The sequence below is a fragment of the Homalodisca vitripennis genome, unplaced genomic scaffold (assembly GCF_021130785.1).
Source record: "Homalodisca vitripennis isolate AUS2020 unplaced genomic scaffold, UT_GWSS_2.1 ScUCBcl_13611;HRSCAF=23916, whole genome shotgun sequence".
Lineage (NCBI taxonomy): Eukaryota > Metazoa > Arthropoda > Insecta > Hemiptera > Cicadellidae > Homalodisca > Homalodisca vitripennis.
This window is the reverse complement of record NW_025789744.1, coordinates 1-19,990: the sequence shown is the minus strand read 5'-3', so window position 1 is coordinate 19,990 and position 19,990 is coordinate 1. Positions and strand designations below refer to the sequence as shown.

Sequence of the window (19,990 nt, the reverse complement as noted above, 5' to 3'; positions counted from 1 at the left end):
TAGTGATTTTGGATCAGAATCTAAAAAACCTCAAATATAGCAAGTCCTGCTGGGTATAAAGTGGGAAATATAATGTTGTCAATATATTTTGTGATGAATTTTAAAAACCCAAAATTTGCATAGTACAACTAAACATTTTACTCAAATTTACACAAACTTTCAGAATGTGACAACTAAAATGCTCTTTGAGAAACTGCACAACATATTATTTAATTTTTAAAATACACACTAAAAATACAAATTTGTTTGTGTTCAAATACTAAAATAAAAAAATAGAGTTAAAAACTAAAAAAAAGGCATTGAAAAAGACTTTGATATGTAATTTTTAAATTAATTGTGTAGAAACATTAATTATTGCAACGATAGAAAGCAAAAATTCTATCTTTTTTATAAACTCTGCAAAAGAAGCATTTTTGCTATAGCACTGGGGAGTTTATATGTAAGGAAACGCTTGGCAAGACTAACTTGTGAAATGTCTAGTGCAGACTAACACTAGACATTCCCCTAAGGACACTACAGGTCCCTTCCCCTCTTAACCTATGCACTCGAAATTTATAATTTGTCCTTGAAGCTTGTATGGCCAGCTCTACTGACCGCAGCCCATTTTGTTGATAGCGCAGATTAATTTTTGCTGTATTGCTCTTTCAGCTCGTATGTCCAGCTGTACTGGCCAAGACATAATACATCCATAGCTCGTAAAGCCAGCACCACTGGCCCATTAAACATAATAATGAAATTTTTAAGTGCTAAAATCTATCAAGCAGCTGTTTTTAAAGTAATTTTTAGGGTAAAGTAGTACATTTTAAATTAGCCTATAGTTCCTCCTCTAAACATTAACTGTGCAAATAAGACGAACGATGTGTAGTGGGCCTATACACTGGAGTGATAGAAGGGTTAGAAACGTAGAGAATTTTACTAGAAGAACATGTATTAACTATTCTTCACTACACATACAGTAGGTATGTATTTTTTTTAAAGTTTTATTCTGTAAAAAATTTAAAAGACTGAAAAAAAACATAAAATAGTTCATGTCTGAGTATAAGATAACTAAATGCCTACTTTATAATTATTTTTATTTACATATTTTTAATAATATATTAAGAGAGCTAAATTTCCCAAATGTATGTTTATCTTTATATTAGAAATATTCATTAAAAATAAATTTTAAATTAGTTTCATTCTTCTTCAAACATTTTAAATTACTATGCAAATAACACAGAGGATACTGAAAAATAATTCCGATCTGGGGAAGCAAACCAAAAATATCACCACCGAGCTGACAATGAAAGTAGCACGGCCATTTGTACTGGCTATACGAGTTGTGAGGACAAACTATGGCAAAACTTGTGCGTTAACCATGAAACACATAAACTAAAAACCACAAAAAATTTTCATTACAACTAATTAAGTTCACAATATCACAAAGACACAATAATTCATCTTCTCAGTAATGGTTTTCATATTTCCAGAGGGTTTAGAAATAAGACAAGTTGTATACAAACCAGTACTATATTTATATAATTAATTATATAATAATGGTTATTATATACAATATATACAATGAAAAGACTTTGGACCAGCTTAAGACTTATTAACTGAGTTCAAAAACCCGCCGCCCCCTGACTGAATGGCATATAGCAGTTTGTCCTTGAGCAGGGATTCAGACCTTGAACTCTGGCAGTTTGGAGTAGGTTCATACACGTTGAGGCAGAGGGTAGGCGATCAGCCCACCACACCTGCGTTGTTGAATGCAGAAGGGTGGATCCAGCTCCTGCAACAAGATAAGTGTTTCGATCACTAACAAGTCAAATTCATTGAATCCCATAATCATTAACAAAAAATCTTGAACCACTAAATTGAATTAACAAAATCTTTTTACTTTTACAAACAGTTAAAATAAAATTTTAAAAAGTTGTTATAGGTTCTGGGTGTACTAAAAGTATAGACTTGTCTATTTGTATAGTTTTGATGGAGGACATTATATACATCATAATATATAGATAAAATAAATATCTATATTCTAAAAAACTTCCACTGAGAGAAAAGCAAGTGTGAGGACTTATGCGTGAAAGCTTATTGGTAAGACAAACACTAGATAAACATGATGCAAAATCATGGTACAAAATATTAAAATATTATATGTGAGCAATGCTGTTACCTAATGCCGAAATAGATTAAACATTTAATTATTTTATATTTCGTGGTTATAATTCTATGTATGCACAACTACTCATAACTTTTTGTCTACAAAAAAATTGTCAGATACTTTAATTAAAATTTAAAAAAAAAAAACTGTATTATAAAAAATAAAATTAAATATCAGTTGTGTAGGTTTTTGTACCCTAGAATACAGTATTTTAAATCCTTTAATCCTTGATGATTTTGAAAACAAAAACACTATATTAAAAAACAAAATTGAAATTGTAAAAAGCTGTAAACATATTATTTTTAATAAATATGTTTTTAAATTTTAATTTTATGTGAGAAATTGGTATTATATACAGAATTATTTTAAAAAAATTAACATCAACGTAGTTTACGACAAAAAAAGGTGTGGGAAATATTTAAGCAATCTTTCTACAGGACATGTCTTTGTCTAGACTTGACTTCTCGCATTTTTTTTCATTTATTATTTTATTTTTAATTCATATAAACCGAGTACATAGCTCATTTTTTGTTTTATAAAATTGACCCAAAGAATGATCCATGTATTACCCATTGATAGCAAACTGAAAATAGCTTCTGAAACTATTTCAATTAATCTCACACGATAAACAATTTGAAAAGGCATAACTTATAAACCATCTTCTCAGGTTACACAAAAAACAAGACACAATACAAAAACACTGGATGTATGTACTGACTACTGGCTTTCTGAAATAGGTGAGATAAAGTAAAATGTGTGTGTTTTGTTTGAGCTGGAGGTTTTAAAAGTTTGGTGGAAAACCTCAATTGTCGAAACAGGCACTGACCGATTGGTTATTAAAAAATCTTTTTATAAAAACAAGGGTTTGATGGTTTGATATGTTACGCTCAGGTGGCAAGGCTGAACAGGGAAACTGTACATGTCCGAAAAGATAACAGGATTGTGGACAATTATCATACCTATTTAAAACATATATATCACTAAAAATATACAACACTTTAAAAAATGTTTATACACTTTGGTACAGAAATAATGGATGGCAACAATCCTATTATCCTTTTCAAATATCATTCACCAAAAAACAACCTAAACATTTGGAGCTGCACTGTGTGAAGAAGTGGGAGGTATTGCTGTTTTCTTGCCGTTGGATGTGAAATATCAGTCTAAAGAAGATCTCTCCTCACACTCTCAATAATCTACACCTTAAAAGGAAAATTGGTCAAGTGAAATGAAAAAGCTAGTGAAGTTTTTGGGGGAAGGAGGGAGGGGGCCTGCTGTGATTCCATTTCTGTTAACATGGATCAAAAATCAAAACACGCCATTTAACATGAGAAAAAAGTCATAAATTAAATTACTGAATTACCATAACACTTTTGTGGATAGTGACTGTAATTTAGAATATTGTTTTCCATATCAAATTTTTTTTAAAAGAATTTTTGTTAAAAAACTTGATTGATGGTGGTGGTCATCCCTATAATAATAAAAGCCAAATTCAATGAAGATCGTTATTTTTTGTTACCTCTTGTTCAATAAAATATTTACGGGGATATGTCCCATAGATCAAATAAAGCATAAAATAACACGTCTAAGCAACTATGGATAATTTTTGGATTTTTTTTTTTTTTTTTTTTTTGCTCAATATGGGTCTGTATTGTTCACTGAAATAATTTTAAAAATTTACCGGGTTTAAAGGTTCCAATGGTTGCAAATTTTTAAAACATGTTTTATTTTTTCTTTTGGCTAAAAAACTTGCCAAATTTATGTGTTAAAACTGTAAACGTAAAAATTTCACAAAAAATTTTAGAACAAAAATAAACTAAAGACATACCATGGTTTGCATTAAACTAAATGTACATCATCTAATATATTCTTTTACGAGCAGTATTTCACTTCTCTCCTTTTTTTAAATTGCTTTTGCTTTGTGAATTCAATCCGGGTGGTAAAAAAGTAGTAAGAACCACGTTTTTCTATACCCTTATTTTTTCAACAGTACTGATACTAAACGGAAATAAGCAATAAATTTTCTCACCTAAATTTTTGGGCTAAAAATGTTTAGCCTTACAAAATAACAGCTTCCCAATTATAATTTAAATTTTTTACTACTTTCAGCCCGAGCACAATTGTGGGAAATGTTAAAGTTGAATATAATCATAAAAAGAAAGATCTTTTAAAATCATTTTAGAATACATATTTATGGTAGAATATTCTTTTATTAATGTTTACGACCTATAGATTTCCCCAATCCCCATTTAACAGATATCCAGCATTACAAAATAAAACTGTACAAGTAAATTCTCCAACAGTTAAAAAAAACTAAACTTAATAACACTAGCTAATCCCAAAAATTTATTGCTAAACGAATAGTAAAAACTCATGCTCATGACGTCTGACCCTTCAGCCACATTTTTTATTGATTTTCATTTTCAATACTCAAAATAAAAACTTTTTTTGGGAAACGTCCAGAGGAATAAGCTGTAAATTTATATCAAGGAAAAAAGTATTTGAGTTATCATTGCTTATTTAATAAAAAAATAAAAGCTTCAAAAAACGTTCGTTCCTGAAACTCTGTTTAAAAAAAAAAAAAAACATATGAGGTGATTTCAATCTCCTATATAAGAAATTTGATCACTACAACGTTGAAGGGCCCCAAAGGAGAGGTGGCCCCCTTGAACAGCCTGGTGACGAACTTGAGCAAAAGTTGTCCGCCTCTGGATGTCTTTTGGGGAAAAAACTCAGAGAAAAAAACCCGTCGTCCAGCAAAACAACAAACATTTTGATGGTCGGTGCTCTTAGGGCCGTCTGCGCTGCTTGGGCTGGGCAGTGTAACCCAACCCCCCTGGATGGCCCATTGGGACACAACATTCAGAAAAATTTTGCAACTTTAACCTCCCTTTTTAACGGTCATCAAACTCAGAATAAAAAAATTTAAAAACCTTTATTTTATTCATCAATTTAAATCTTTTTTTAGTTCAAAAAAAAAATTCTCCTAAAAAAAAATGTGGCTCTGAAACATTCTTGTTTTCCTCGGTTTAGTGTTTTTATTGTGTAAAACATTAAAATTACCACACTGATTTGCAAAAAACCATACACTTTTAATTTAATGAGATATAGGAGATTAAGATAATGAAGATAAGATAGCATTGTCCACATCAAAAAACATCAACCTCCTTATGAAGCAGTTTCTTCAACTTTAAAAAAAAACATCTAAAACTTTTACTTAAAAAAAACACAGATTGTGAATAAATAATGATAATTTTGTAGAAAATTGTTTAGAGATAAACAAACATATAATAAAAAAATTTAAAGAATTAAATAACCATTGCCCCAATAAATGTGTTACAGAATTAGAAATGAGAATTTTTTAAAATTATTTAAATTATGGCTGAGCAATTAGTGGAACTAGATCACTCGTGCAGCTGAAAAAAAAAAAAAGAATAAATAATTTGTAAACGAACTAAGTACATGATCCGTATGAAGATTTTAGAAAAGTTAAAAACAAAAAAAAAAAAAACATGTGACAATAATAATTAATACGTTATAGGCTTGTACATACAGTGGAAAAAAAAAAAAATTTTTAATTTGGGAAAAATTCAATGTTAAAAGTTGGTGAGCAAAAAAGATTTAAAAATTTTCAGCGCACCCTCTGTTGTTGTACTACTTTCCCTATATTACCATAATCTTTTATTAAATTTTTAAACACTGCTGTGGGAAAACCCCCCTAACAAATGAAAACATGTGTTTTTTTGTATCATGTGGAAAGATGTCTTTTGAGGAAGATGTCATATGTAGATTTCTATATAGGACAAGAATGGGGTTTTCCTATGATTTAGCATATATCCAAAACCCTTTGGGGAATTTTTTTAAATTTTGTGTCACTGCACCCCGCGGTGGTGTATACCCATTTCTTTTCTGTATGATGTCCTTGTCTGAAAATCTGCCTGCAGGACAAATTTGAAAAACGGATATTTTAAAAATGTTTAAAAAAGGGGCAATAAAAACCACAGGGTTTATCAATGCCCCTTAGTTAAATGGACAAACCTATATTCTTGGGGAATATTTTTGGTGTCCACGTTTCCAATACACAGAGGTGAGCTTCAAATTTAAGTTGCACCATAATAACAAAACACAATTATATATACTATTTTTAAAATTTTTTTTGTACAAGATGAGAACTAAACACAAAAAGCCAAAGGGGGGGCTTTTAGTAAAAGGGGCCCAATAACAAAGGTGTAACAAACAGAAACAACACTCACTTTAAAGTTATGAAGGGAGTTTGTAAAAGAAACCAACACCTTCATTAATAAACAAGAAAAATAAAAATATTTTTAAAAAACCCAAAAAGGTTTCTTTCTTCTACAATTTATTAGCTTGTACTATTTCATATTAGAAGTCTGAGATAAGGGATGTTCGGTCCTCAAGAATTCCAACCCCCCATTCACTTCCACCCCCCCCATCACAAATCACACACAATCCATCCCAAAAAAACATTCAATTAAAAAATCAAAAAAACATCCAACAAAAAATAAAAATCACACTCAACACATAACCACAATCAACATCAAAAAATTCAAAAAAAAATATTTTTCAAAAAAGGATAAACCGGGTGAAAACCCGTCATCCCCCAACAAATTCGACTAGAGTTGCCAGTCTGTTCACGAGAACCTGCCGTTGTCCTCCAAAGTACACTGGGGACACGTGGTTTGTTCACAACTCAAATTTAAAGGGCCAGAGGGCCCTATGATTATCCATTGTCCCCCCGTATTCTGCCTGAATTTTTCCATTTTGAAGTGGTCCTCTAACTTCATAGATAATTAAGCATCGTAAGTGGTGTCTAATAAAAATAAACACCCCCACCCAAAACTACACTCACACTCACAGTCAAACATCACTGGGCAATCCTAAAATCTTTCTTAAATCTTTAGAAGATTTATGAATTACCTTTACAAAATTGGAGCAAACTCCACTATAGTGATGGGAGGTGATCTAAACTATACACAAAATTGATGTAACAAACCCAAATAGGTGAAATTAAAAAAAAAAAAAAAACATAAAAAAAAAAAAAAAAAAAAAACAAAAAAAAAAAATAACTCTTGCACTTTTTCACCAAAAATCTGATAAAAGGGGACAAAATATACAATTATTAAAAACTAACCATGAATGCCCGCCCTACAAGACATTTCCTAATTGCCCAGCTACCCGCCTGCCTCCCCCCCCGCCACTCCCCCGCCATCCGCCCATGGACAATGTCTTAACCAAAATTACAGCAATTTGTTTAGGTAATAGCTACCTGCCAAATTAAGAATAAAGATTTTCCCCCCCTTTTTCTCAAATCACAAATGGTATTTCTAGTGGTGGGGTTGGGAGAAAAAAAAAAAAAAATCTGGGGGAATATACACAAAATTTCAAAAAACCAAAGAAAAAAGTCAGTTTTAGATATGATTAATTTAAAGCCGAAAACTGTGCTTAACTAAAACAAACAATTTTAGAGAACAAATTTTAGCTTATGAAAAAATTAAAAAGTTTCATGTTGTAAAACCCACAAAATGATAGCTTTATTAGCAAAAAGTAGGAGAAATCCAACAATAGCTAAACCCAGGAATGAACCACTCTTACTACACGATAAGTAAATGACAAAAATATGACAGAATAATTTTATTAATAACAATTACGGGTAGTTTTAATATTTAAATTTTTTGGGAGGAATAATCATTTTAAAGCAAATGATCTACATACACAAAAAATTTTCAGGGATGCTGTATCTCTCTAACAAAACAAAACAAACAAACAAAAAAACAAAGCAAACAAAAAAATCAAAGAAAAAGAAAAAAACAAAAAGAACACAACAACCAGAACAAACAACAAACCACAAACTCTTTGAATGGTGATAAGCCATCGATCATAGATGTTGCTTCTCTTTATAGGAAAAATCATACCATGAAAACCCATGGAGGAAAATAGTCAGCCAGTGATATTTTTCACCTGAACACTGAAAAAAAATGACCATAGCACCAAAAAAATTGTCTCTTATTGACAGAAGACAAAGTCATAATTAATCATCAAACCATCCGCAAATAGGATAAAAACCCCTTTAAGATTTTCCACCACCTACTGTATATCAACAAAATTTGGACTTGCTTAACAATACTTTTAAAATTTAATAATTTTTTTTTAAAAAGAACCTGAGGAGATGGCACCAAAATCCCCCTCCCCCCCCCCCCCATCCGCCCCCCCCCCCCCCCCACCCCCCCCCCCCCCCTACCCTCTCCCGATTCAAACAAATAACAAAAAAAAAAAAAATTTAAAAAAAATGACATGGCTACTAACCCGACGAACAGCTGGCTAAAATGAACGTCCCCAAAAAATCTTTTTGTATTACCACAGTACACTCCCAAAAAAAGTGATATGATAAGATTTTAAAGGGCAGCACTTTTTAGCACTGAAAACAAAAGCGTACAGAGAAGAGGCAAATGCTTTTTCAGCAAAGTATCAACATAATGAAAATTAGGTGCTAAACCTAGAGGCAATTACTTGAGTGGAGTGGTGGGGGGGGGGAGGGGGGGGTGGTGGTGGTGGTGAGGGTGGGGGGTTATAAAAGCTGCGGATGGAAAATTATCAACAGCAACACTCGTCTTTCCCAAAGCAAATACTTTAAAATAATTTTTTCATTATCTCTGTCTCGAAAAATTTTAAAGACGCTTTGGGTAATTCCTCCCTTGTGCTGCAAAAGAAAATGCTTACAAAATGTAACAAATTTTAAAAACTACCACCTTAGAAAACCCCTTTGTTAAATGGACAGATAATCAGACTACCGAGGATATAAATCGAAAATCCCCACATCCTGTTTTAAAAAAACCTAAGAAACTCTCTCACAGTACTGACTTAATACAAACCATGTCCAATAATGTCTTAAAGAAAATTTAAGGACCAGGTAATGTTGTCCCTCCTTACCATATTGTTTTTCAATCAATCTCAACCTTTTAAAAATGAGCGAGCTATTATTCCCAGAAGAAACCCCTTTAAAAAATTTTTTCAAGAGTTTGGCCCAGTGTTTAAGATGGGTTTTTCAAAAAATAAACCCCGAAGTTACCGCCACCTCCATATCTATAGTTTCCGGAGTTTGTTGTAAACTACGTGAACATTCCTTTGCGCCGGCAGTGCCTGATCCTGTGTCTGAGTTGGGCCTGCGATCCTGTCGGGGCCTTGGGCGATTTATAAGCAAATTTCTAATTATTTTGAAACCCCAAAAAAACCCCTTTCTAAAAAATTCTTAAATGCGAATTCGGTTTTTAAAAGGGAAAAATAAAATCTACCTTTCAAGCCCTAGACAAATTAGTTACTTTAAATACACTTTTATGTGACCTGAGCAGGGCTTTTTGATTGTATTGATATCAATGATCTTACCATGAAATTATCATACTATTTGGGTTGGGCAGTTGTACCCCACGCTCTCATTTCTAAAATATCCTATTTAAGCAATTGAGGGGAAAAGGGGCAAAAGGTTTATTTAACGATGGTAACTGGTCTTCATGGAAGTAAATGTCACATATGGCGTCCTCCAGGGATCCATACTAAAAGGTCCTTTGTTATTCTTTTGTCTGTATTAATGAGGGCCCCCGCTGCCGTTGTCATGTCCTCTGCCACCGACAACAATCTTGTATGCAGATTTCCTCCAAACCCCATTTTTTAAAATAACAGGCAAAATAGCATTGAGGAACTTTAAACACTGAAGTCTAACACAAAAATACCACTCTATAAATTTTGGGAAAGCCTTCAAGCTGGTTTAAAAAAAAAAACAATGGTTTTCCTCCTCCATCTAAATGTATCTAAAAACCCCCAAAATAATACCTGTTCCCAAAGTATAGTGAAAATCTGTAAACTCTCAAAGCAATCCTATCAAAAATCATGCTAAATTTCTTAGGAATCATTATTGACAGAAAAATTAAATTGGGATGCCCATTTAATTATCTTTCAAACCTAAGTTATCTAAAGGGTGATATATCTTCTTCAGGTGGCTTATACTCTATTGTTAATACAAATTATGTGAGAACGGCTTATTTTGCCTTTTTTCAATCCAATAAATAAGGTATGGGAACTAGTAGTGTTGGGCAATTGCAAGTAAAATTAAGAACATGTCTTATCCTTCAAAAAAAAATCTATAAGGGAATTTTTAACTAACTTACTACGTTCACAGGGCCCCGCTACTTGAACATTGAGACCTCTTTTTCACCTATTTTGTAAAAAAATTCAGACCATAATAAACCTGTATCTTTTTGAATCTTATGAAATATAACTTTCCCCAAAAACCCTCCAATTAAGTAATAAAAAAAAAGCCTAACAGTAATAAAACACTCTACTACTGGAAAAAAAAGTGCTGCATCTTATTAAAATTTTTTAAATAGATTGAGCAAAACACCAAAAACAGCGTGAAAGTCCATTCTGTTATTGCCTTGAGGGTGACAACCATTATGGGGTTTTTTTTACAACAACCCAATGTTACCGACCTTCAGGTCCAAAAGTAACAAAATTAAAAAAAAAAATAAATTTTTTGAATAAATATTACTTATGTCTGTTAGGAAAATAACACATTACATTTTAAAATGATATTGCTACAATGGAATAGACGAACGGAGGTTTTTTCTTCCCCAAATTTAAAAAAAAAAACATTTTAAAATTTTAAAAAATTCCCCCTTTAAATTGCCCCCCCCCTGGGCTGTATTTGAGTATTGTGGTTTATGTTTACCGTAACTTAACACAACAAAACTAAAAATTTTTTAGAAAAATAAAATGATGGGTGGCCCCATGGTAAAAATATTTCTTTCTTATTTTTTTTTTTTTTAATTAAAAAAAAACTTTTTAAAAAATCAATTTTTTTGCCTAAAATCGCTATAATACATATATTTTTAACAAAAAAAAAAAAAAAAAAAAAAAAAAAAAAAAAACACCTCCTTCCCAAATCCACAGACAACTAAAAAACAGCGGCTAGCCCGCCTAAAGACGCGGAACTGCCCCCTCCGCGGATGCCCCTTTAAACACCACCAAACCCACACCGCTGGATTACGTCTACAAACGTGCAAAAGCTTTCACTTATAAATGGGCGAAGGGGAAATTAGTTGTATAAAAAACTTTTTTCCCAAAAGAGAAGCAGAAAGAAAGCAAAAACAAAAAATAAAAAAAAAAAAATAATCGATGTTCCATTCGAATGTCGGGACTCAGACAAAAAAACGCTTATGGGGGTCACCGTTGGTGGACATTGTTAACGGTAATCTCTCTACTCGGGGGTTTTGAAAAAGCAAAATCGCCGCCATGTTTTTGTATTCCTGTGACGACGGCAAAACCGCCCCTACAGAACCTCTTCCGTTCTGCGTTTCAAAAATTTCACTGTTTAACTACGGTGTTGGTGTTGGCGTATGTTTTTGGGGTTTATATTTAAACAAAGTTGTTTTGAATCAGTCCGTTGAAAATTTTATATACAATTTAAAATCTTATACCAAAATTCTTATTTAAAAAATTGTATTTTACTATAACATTTTATATAACATTTATTTTGTTAATAATGGGCTTTAATCCAGATGAAATCCAAAGTTTTGACCCCAAAATACGCATTTTTTGGGGGGTTATATAATGTGTCATATTTTTCAATTTATTTGTTTTGGTAAAATTTATTAAAACCAGTTTCACCATACCAGTTCCAGTGTAATTATTCTAAATAAATAAAAGGTTTTTTAAAGTAACAATATTTGTTTCTTCATGTCCCCCCCTTGTAGGGCCTATCTATAAATAATTTGTGTTGTAATTTTTCACCACAAATTAAATATTTACCTTTCAAAATCTTATACTGAACTATTTTATTTTATGTACTTTTAAATATACAGAGAACTTCAGTTACAATTTACTCAATTATAAATAACCTTGGGGGGGGGGTTTATAAATGTAGATGTAATCTGTCAAATAGTGTTTGCTATGATACATTCTATCCCCCGCACCACCGCCTCCACTCCCTTGCAATGCAGTTCCCATTATTCAAAATTTCAAAATAATAAATTTTAATAATTCGTGCGTATAAAATTTTTACAAAAATATGAAAAATTACATGTTTATTATTTTTTTCTTATAAAAAAAAAAGCGTAATACCAAGGTATATGAAACAAAAAAAAAATATAAGGAGAGGCATTGGGAAATTTAAAAAAAAATAATTTTTTTTGTATTTCTTAGCGTTTGAAAAAACAGAATTTTAGATTAGCGCTTTAAGGGTTAAAAAGTATTTTAATGCAGTTTAAACCCATTTTTTTTTTTTTTTTTTATTTTCTTTTTTATTATTTAATACCCTTCAGACTAATCTTTTTTCTGTGTATACAATTTTTCATTCTGGACATTTTTGGAGTGTAAATACCCAAGACAATACTGCGCATTTAAAAATAGCAAAAGGTATTAATTTTTTTTTACAAAAAAAAAAAAACCAACACAGTATGCAAAAACAGCTGTTTCTCTGCTCCGGTGGATCTTCGGTAGTGTTTTTTTCTAGGTCAACAATGATTTTGGTAACGTTTTTTTTTTTTCCACCATCAATATTTTGGGTCTGGTGTTCAAAGGGTTTAAGAATATAAATTTAATCTAATTTTATAACAGACTTGGCTATCTTCATCAATGAAAGCGTAATAAGACTTTGTCAATGATCTTTAAAAATTTTATGGCCCAATAAAAAATATTGATTGATTGATTGATATTCAATAAATAATACAATTAGTATGCACGACACTGTGAGAGCCACTACCGGAAGGTCAACTGCAGTTTCACAAATTGAGGATCACGTGAGTCAGTGACGTATCTGATTTGCAATTGGCAACACAATACAACTTCCTCCCCCCCCTCTGCGGTTCAAGGGGGGGGGCATTGGTGCGGATAGCTGTTACCCCAGGGCTCACAGTATGTTGAAGAACTCTAAGTATTGTTGCTCACCATATCAGAGAACTGAGAGTCACCCCAAGCTCGTACTTTCAACCTCACCCTCACTACACAGCTTGGTCTGGGGGGCCGTTTTCACTGCAGAAGTGGCAAAGAGGTAGCTCATACGCACTCCTAGCAGGCCCTGTAGTCTGTAAAGCTCATTGCTCTGGAATCTCCCCTGTGACCAGTTGACCCACCTAAGTATAAACCCTTAATATTTTAGAAAACTTGAAAGCCATTGAGTGGCACATCGGATATCGTGCACGACGGACATGAGTTTGGATACATGACCCCCCCTTAACTGATTGTAAACCATTAAAGTGGAGTATGGGGAAGCAGCATGACCATTCTTAATTATTATCTCTATTTTACACTTCCAGGCGAGCAAACGATGTTAAAAATATGCTTTAAATAATTTTATAGAAAGCGTCGGGACTTACGGGGGTAGCTATTCGTTCTGCCAAGTAGACTATTGTATACCGAGAGTAGAGACACAGAACCTGTCTTACCGACATTCAACCGTTAAGAATCATACAACCAGTACCTACGGACGGGGAGGCGGAGGGTGTCCCAAGGAGCCCTGAGCAATTCAAGAGTTTCCCTGGAAAGCATGCATAAACTCCACCACAATAAGGAAAGAAGTTTCCTTTTTGAAAAACTTGTGGAGTGAAAAGATCTACTTCGGGTCCTAATATTACCATCTGTGAAGGATGAGTTGTTCCACAACCTAATAAAGTTATTATTTAGTTAAAAGATTAAAACAAACCTCATCAGAAAATTTAGGATTAAGAATCACTTATTTACAGAATTTAAAATTAGTAAGCTAATTTGTTGGCATTATTAAAACATGTAAAACTATTATTTGAAATCCTAATAGAGAATTAAATTTATTTTTTGTCCATTTCCTTCCTCCCCCCTTTAGAAAGGATTCCATAAATTTTTGCCAAAATAACTTTGGGAAAGATTATACAAAATTTTGGGTACGAAAACTTTGTATTTTCTTAGTAAACATAGTATAAGAGATCAAAAATTGCCCGTAGTTTTAAAGAAAAAAAAAGATACAAACCTGATTGAAAAAAGGACATTCCCCTTCATTCAGTAGTTTGCAAGAATAAAATTTCAATTAGTTTTACTGTAGAAGACATTGTAATTCAACAAATATGGTGAACAGTGAAATTTTTTTTTGTTTTTTTTCTTTTTTTTTTTTTTTTTTTTTTTTTTGTTTTTTTTTGGGTTTTTAAAATAAAAACTTTTTAACAATCTGAAACTCATTCATTAATTAAATGCCTGAAAATTCACACACCCTGCTACCGCAACCACCTGCAAAACTTTGTATTTCGTTTTGTGTAGCTTAGATCCGTGAACAACAACTGGAATCTCTGGGGGACCCCAGAGAATGAGTACCTGGAACTCCTCCCACCACCCTACCCCCTACATACCCCCGCCTCCACCCCAGTCCCCCCCGCTCCCCCCCCCCCCCCCCCCCAACCATCCCGTCCCCGCCCACCCCCGCCCCTCCGGACTCCACCGCCCCCACACCCCCTCCCCCCCTGTTCCCACCGCAGCCCCTACGCCGCCGCCCCCCCAACCCACCCCCCTGCCCACCCCCCCTCCTCTCTCCTCACTTCGCCTTGCTGGCTGAAAACATTCTGGAGAGCCACTCCAGTGAAACTACAGTTTGAGGGCCTAGACCCCCTGCACAAGGATAAAATCTTGATCAAGATTACATTCTATTTTAAATAACCATATATTATAAAGTTATAGAAATACACAATAATGAATAGCAGACCAATAAAACGAATTTTTAAGCATAAATTTCAAGCTGACTAATAATAAAAACTCACATCAAAATAAATATTACCACTCAAGAAAAATTACTTTTTTGGTCTAATAAACTATAATTATAGTATTTGTATATATTTTTGCCCTCCATAACAGCCTAAATGCTGGAAATATCCAATAACTTTACTTTCAAAAGGTTAAGTTTTTTTTTTTTTTTTTTTTTTTTATTTTTTTTTTCTATTTTTTTTTTTTTTTTTTTTTTTTTTTATTTTTTTTCTTTTTTTTTTTTTTTTTTTTTTTTTTTTTTTTATTTTTTGTTTTTTTTTTTTTCTTTTTTTTTTTTTTTTTTTTTTATTTCTCATTAGGTGACAAAATCATTAACAGTTTCTCCCCTTTCCCCGCTTCTTCCCCCCTTTCTTTCTTCTTATTCTACCCTTTCTTTCCCTTCCTTTCTTGCCTCACACACCCTATTCCCCAGTCCCACCCCGCATCAGTGACTAAAATAAATCCTGTCCACAGATTTTTACTAACCTGGATTTCCTGGAACCCCGGTGGGTTTATCAGTTAATCTTCAATAGACAAAATTTTAAAATTTAGATACAACTCAGTGACATTTAAATAAATTATTAATATTTTGTTTAATTTAAATCACTGAGGTAAATACAAAATGTCTCTATAGGAAACTGCGCTAACACACAGATTCCAGTAACCCATTTTGCAACATGACAAGATTTCCAGTAACTAACAGAGAATTTGGGTGTGAGGACATGAATATCATCAGCAGGAGTATTTTTTTAAAAACCGGTTTGATTCCTCATAATCTCGTGAAGTATAACTATAATATCTATATCACACAAAAGGCTTTGTAATAAAATGCACACTTGTAAAGAATCTAGGTCATATCATAACACCAGTAATTAATAAAATAGGGTGATTTCGCTTCTGAAGCTCAAATTCACACTGAACTAGATGGGACAAGTTGGACCAACAGAGCTGCATAGAAAGAGGGTAGGTGTTCCACCCCCCCCCCCCTTTTCATTTTCCCCCCGCCCCCCCCCGCCCCCCCCCCGCCCTTCCCCCCCCGGGTCCCCCCCCTCCGTCCCCCCCCGCCCCGCCCCCGTCCGCCCCTCTACCCCAATCCCCCCCTCCCCCCCCCTACCCCCCCCCCTCACCCCTTGCCCCCTCGTCTCTCACCCCCATCCTCACCCGCACCCCCTCTCCTCCCCCCCCCGCCCCCTCTCTGCCTCCACCCCCCCTCACCCGACCTCCCCTCCTCCCCCCCCCCCGACACTCAGTCCACGGCCCATTCCATCCCATCCCAACTGTAGGACCAATTATCTACACATCGACGTCTAGAGTCGATAAAACCCAAGCACCCTCATCATAATTCAAACAACTACAATGAAACAAGTTTAAATTATTTTCACCCTTTAATTTATTGTTCTTGTTTTGATAACCCCAATTACAGATTCTTTATTGTATTAGAGTTTTAGCTCACAAACTCCTTTAATTTTCCACTTCTCGCTAACTCCATTCTTCTTTCGTTAAAGTTTTAGTTAATGTTAAGAGCTTCAAAGTACAACTACGTATATTGCAAACAATATCAAATTACCTGTTTTGAAATGCTGAGCAAACAAAAAGAAATGCATTTTGATCTGTTTGTTCAGTTTGTAGTCCCCCCCCCCCCCTCCAGCAACAAAGATGTATGTACTCTATCCCTGTTTGCTGAAGTCACGGGAATGATTTGAATTCCATAATCGGTTTGTTCAACTCCATCTACCCCGCCCAAACAGGGTATCGTAGCTTTACAGACTAAGTTGCGCAGCTAAATAAAATAAAATGTGTTGATTCAGTGGAACTGGGATAATTCAAACTTATAAAAAAAAACATACCACAAAAACCTTGGAATAGAGTCAAATATATTTTCTGGTCCCTTGATATTTGCATTAATCTTCAAGTAAAAAATACAATGTCTTAATTTAAAATATGTTTTGAATGATTCAAAATTTTGAAAGATAACACAACCATCCACATAATTTATCTGAGCTAAAATTCCATTACAATGCACTTGTCTAATACTGTACTTAACTGAATAGTGAATATGGTTGTATTTTACAACTGTATAGACCTTTGCAGTTTTGACTGTAGGGTAAGTAACATCATGTTTACAGGAAAGAGGCCCCTCCCACAACCACATCCTGCTTGATTTCCACATTTGTATCTATGTGAGCAATCTAAATCTATGCTCCCGCAGCTGGGCAGTGTTAGTGCCCCCCTTTTATACTTAAACCCCTCCTCCACGCAACGGGCTTTTTAGTCATTATTGCCTCTAACCAATGATTTTTTATTGCTAAGGCCCTTTACATTTTGTATATTGCTTGTAACAGTACATCAAAAACAGTGTTTTGATTTTAATATGAAGTATAAAAGTGTTCAAATATTTATCAAACAGTAATGTTTTTGTTGCCTAAATATGTCATGAAGTATAAAAGAATATGTCAGCCTCTTTTTAAAACACCTGTGTAATTCAAATTCTTAGTAATGCAGTAGAATTTGAATTGAAGTATCTAATAGTTACAGTATTGGGAGGAGCCCACCCAACTGGAACCGATTGTGTTTTTTCAGTTGATGCAACAATCCTGACAAACTTTTGTGCCATGTCTTTGAGCTCCAATAAACTATTTTGGAACACACAATGTTACTTTAAAACAATTTAAGTACTCTGCCTAATGGGAGTTAAATATTTTATATAAAGACATTTATTAATAAAGCACTTGCTCAACACTATGAGTATAATTTCATTTTGAAATGTTTCTCAAAGATATCTGAATTATTAATTTTAAATCAACTCAGCACTCTGGATTCGTAGTTCTTGTTTTTGAAGAGTCTGGAAAACGAACACTAGAAGTAACATAATATAACATTTCTTAAAATTATCACATGAAACATCCCATATCAACGCGACCTTGTCTCATATAAAGCTGGGCAAATTGAATTAAAAAATGTTGTTTTAGACTAAATCAGCTGTTAAATGTGAGCATTTAAAACAACATAAAGATTAATGCACACAAACTCATCGTGAACTATTTCAAATTTTAGTAAATCTGTTCTAAACTTGTGTACAAAATTATAATAATTTATAACAAAGCATATAAAAGAAAACTATTCAGAATATATGAACAATTTCATTGAACCCACATCCAAATTAAATGAACTGTATAAATTGACCTCAGCACACAATTCATTTTTATAATATTATATTGTAGTAAATGGCAAGAGCTATTTCATGTTTGACAGTCAGGTTAATATGAGACAAGAGAGATTATATTGTTATAATGGGTTTACCCTGAAAATCAGTGTAAGTTGAAGATCACTTGAAATAAAGGAATTGTGTAAAACCTTCGCTGTCGCTCTATACTGAGTAAGACCTATTACTCTCCCTACTATTCTGTGCAGTTAGGCGTCTGTCTCAGTCAATGTGATAAGGATTGCTTATACAAACTGAGAATAAAAATCTAGTTAATTGTGTTTTTAATGTGTAAAGCGTGATTTACAAAACGTTTGTATCGCAAGAGGAAATAGTAAAAGCTGTACCTTATGTTAGAGCTAAAACATGTGAAAAATTATACTGTATTCATCCGAGAAAAAACAAGAGTTTATGCAATATTTTTATGACAAGAGCATCTTACCTAAAAACTCTACGCTTTCTTATTCATTATAAGCTACAGTCTTTACTTGGCTTCTGTATCAGGAATTGTACTCAACGGTAAATGTGTTGAAATCCATGGTTAGTCAAACATATTATAATGATTTTCTTTGTTGTTTTGTTGATCTTGTCAATCAATGTAAGTTCAAATTGGATATAATTTTGATTTACACATTCCTGATCAAAGTTTGTGAGGTAAAAGCATACCTTAGTTTCACCCAGTTCGTCATGGACAACAGTGAAATCCAGGCCCAGTTCAGTGACATCTCCCTCGTAGTTCTTGAGGTACAGCAGGTTCCGATACATGACGGGATCAGAGACGCCAGGTGGTGCATGTCCACATCCGAGTGTCTCCCAATCACCTTGGACATGAAAAATTCTGCCAGTGGTAACTCCACCAGCAAGTTCTCGTACAGAGCCTACAAGAAATGTCATCACCGTCATTATACAGTTATATTATTGTAAATTAAAATACGTTTCCATCAAATGTTAGTTTCTAAAATCACAAATCCCAAGTACTAGAATGCTAAAGTTTCCCAACATGCTCTCTCAAATTTCAAAGAATTAACTGATTTCATACCAATAAATTTTAGTCTTAATACGCTTTAAAAAAAAAATTAGACAATCTTTGTATTCATATGTACACTCGGGATACCTAAGCAAATAACTTTAAAATATTCAAAAATAATACACTACCACACTGAATTTGAAATCATTGTACTACAAGAAGACTAAACTAAACCTGTACTTAGTACACTTCTTTAGAATTTCAAAATATTAGTGTGCTTTATATAAAAATTTTGTTTGTAAATGCTTGAATTATTTACATTTCTAGTCCATACACAATAACAAAGCTCCATTATCCCAACCTTGCCGAGCATCCGCCCGATGAAGTAGTAATGGTTGAGGAAGTTCTGGTGCAGTAGATGTACATGAGGGTTTGGATACAGCAGGTTGTCCTTGGTGAGTCGGAAGAAACCCCGGTTGGGATCGAAGGCGGTCTTGAGTAGCTCCGACAGGAACTCCCTGAACACTCCACCTCCATCTACTCCCGCCTCGTCCAGCCCCATGGTGTTCACCAGCTGCACTCTCATGGCTAGCTGCAGTTCCGGCTCTGTACCAAGCAATATCATCTAAATTACAAACTTTCATCAATTTGTACACGATTTCATGATTGGATACACTAATTAGGAAACAAAATTTTAAAAATATATACTTTGGAATGTTTGAAAACATAAAGTATGGCTTAATTAAAATATTTTCCCTTTCAATACTGCTACTTCCATACAGAATAACTTATTAGCTAGATTTACCATTTTCTGGTGACAGTTTGTCAAATGCATCTTCATAGAGGTAGTTTCGTCTGACTATGATCGAAATCGCAGGACCATGAAGGAAGGTCCTTGTGAGTG

The 19,990-nt window shown here is 33.7% G+C and overlaps 1 protein-coding gene across 1 annotated transcript; it reads right to left on the bottom strand.

Moving 5' to 3' along the window:
• Positions 1-1,693: 1,693 nt before the first annotated feature.
• On the bottom strand, positions 1,694-19,978 carry LOC124375122. The gene is made up of 6 exons (XM_046833229.1): positions 19,892-19,978; positions 19,448-19,692; positions 18,786-18,997; positions 13,146-13,287; positions 9,234-9,335; positions 1,694-1,771 (listed from the first exon to the last, which is right to left on the bottom strand). The coding sequence occupies exons 2-6, from the start codon at positions 19,670-19,672 to the stop codon at positions 1,694-1,696; spliced, it is 759 nt and encodes a 252-aa protein (XP_046689185.1). The 5' UTR covers positions 19,673-19,692; positions 19,892-19,978.
• Between the last annotated feature and the right edge of the window lie 12 nt (positions 19,979-19,990).

Coding starts and splice junctions, on each gene's coding strand:
- LOC124375122 (XM_046833229.1), bottom strand. CDS start 19,672: ATGAGAGTGCAGCTGGTGAACACCATGGGGCTGGACGAGGCGGGAGTA. Junction 18,998..19,447: donor TCGGGCGGATGCTCGGCAAG/GTTGGGATAATG, acceptor CATTTCTTGTAG/GCTCTGTACGAGAACTTGCT. Junction 1,772..9,233: donor CTATAGATATGGAGGTGGCG/GTAACTTCGGGG, acceptor ATCTTGTTGCAG/GAGCTGGATCCACCCTTCTG.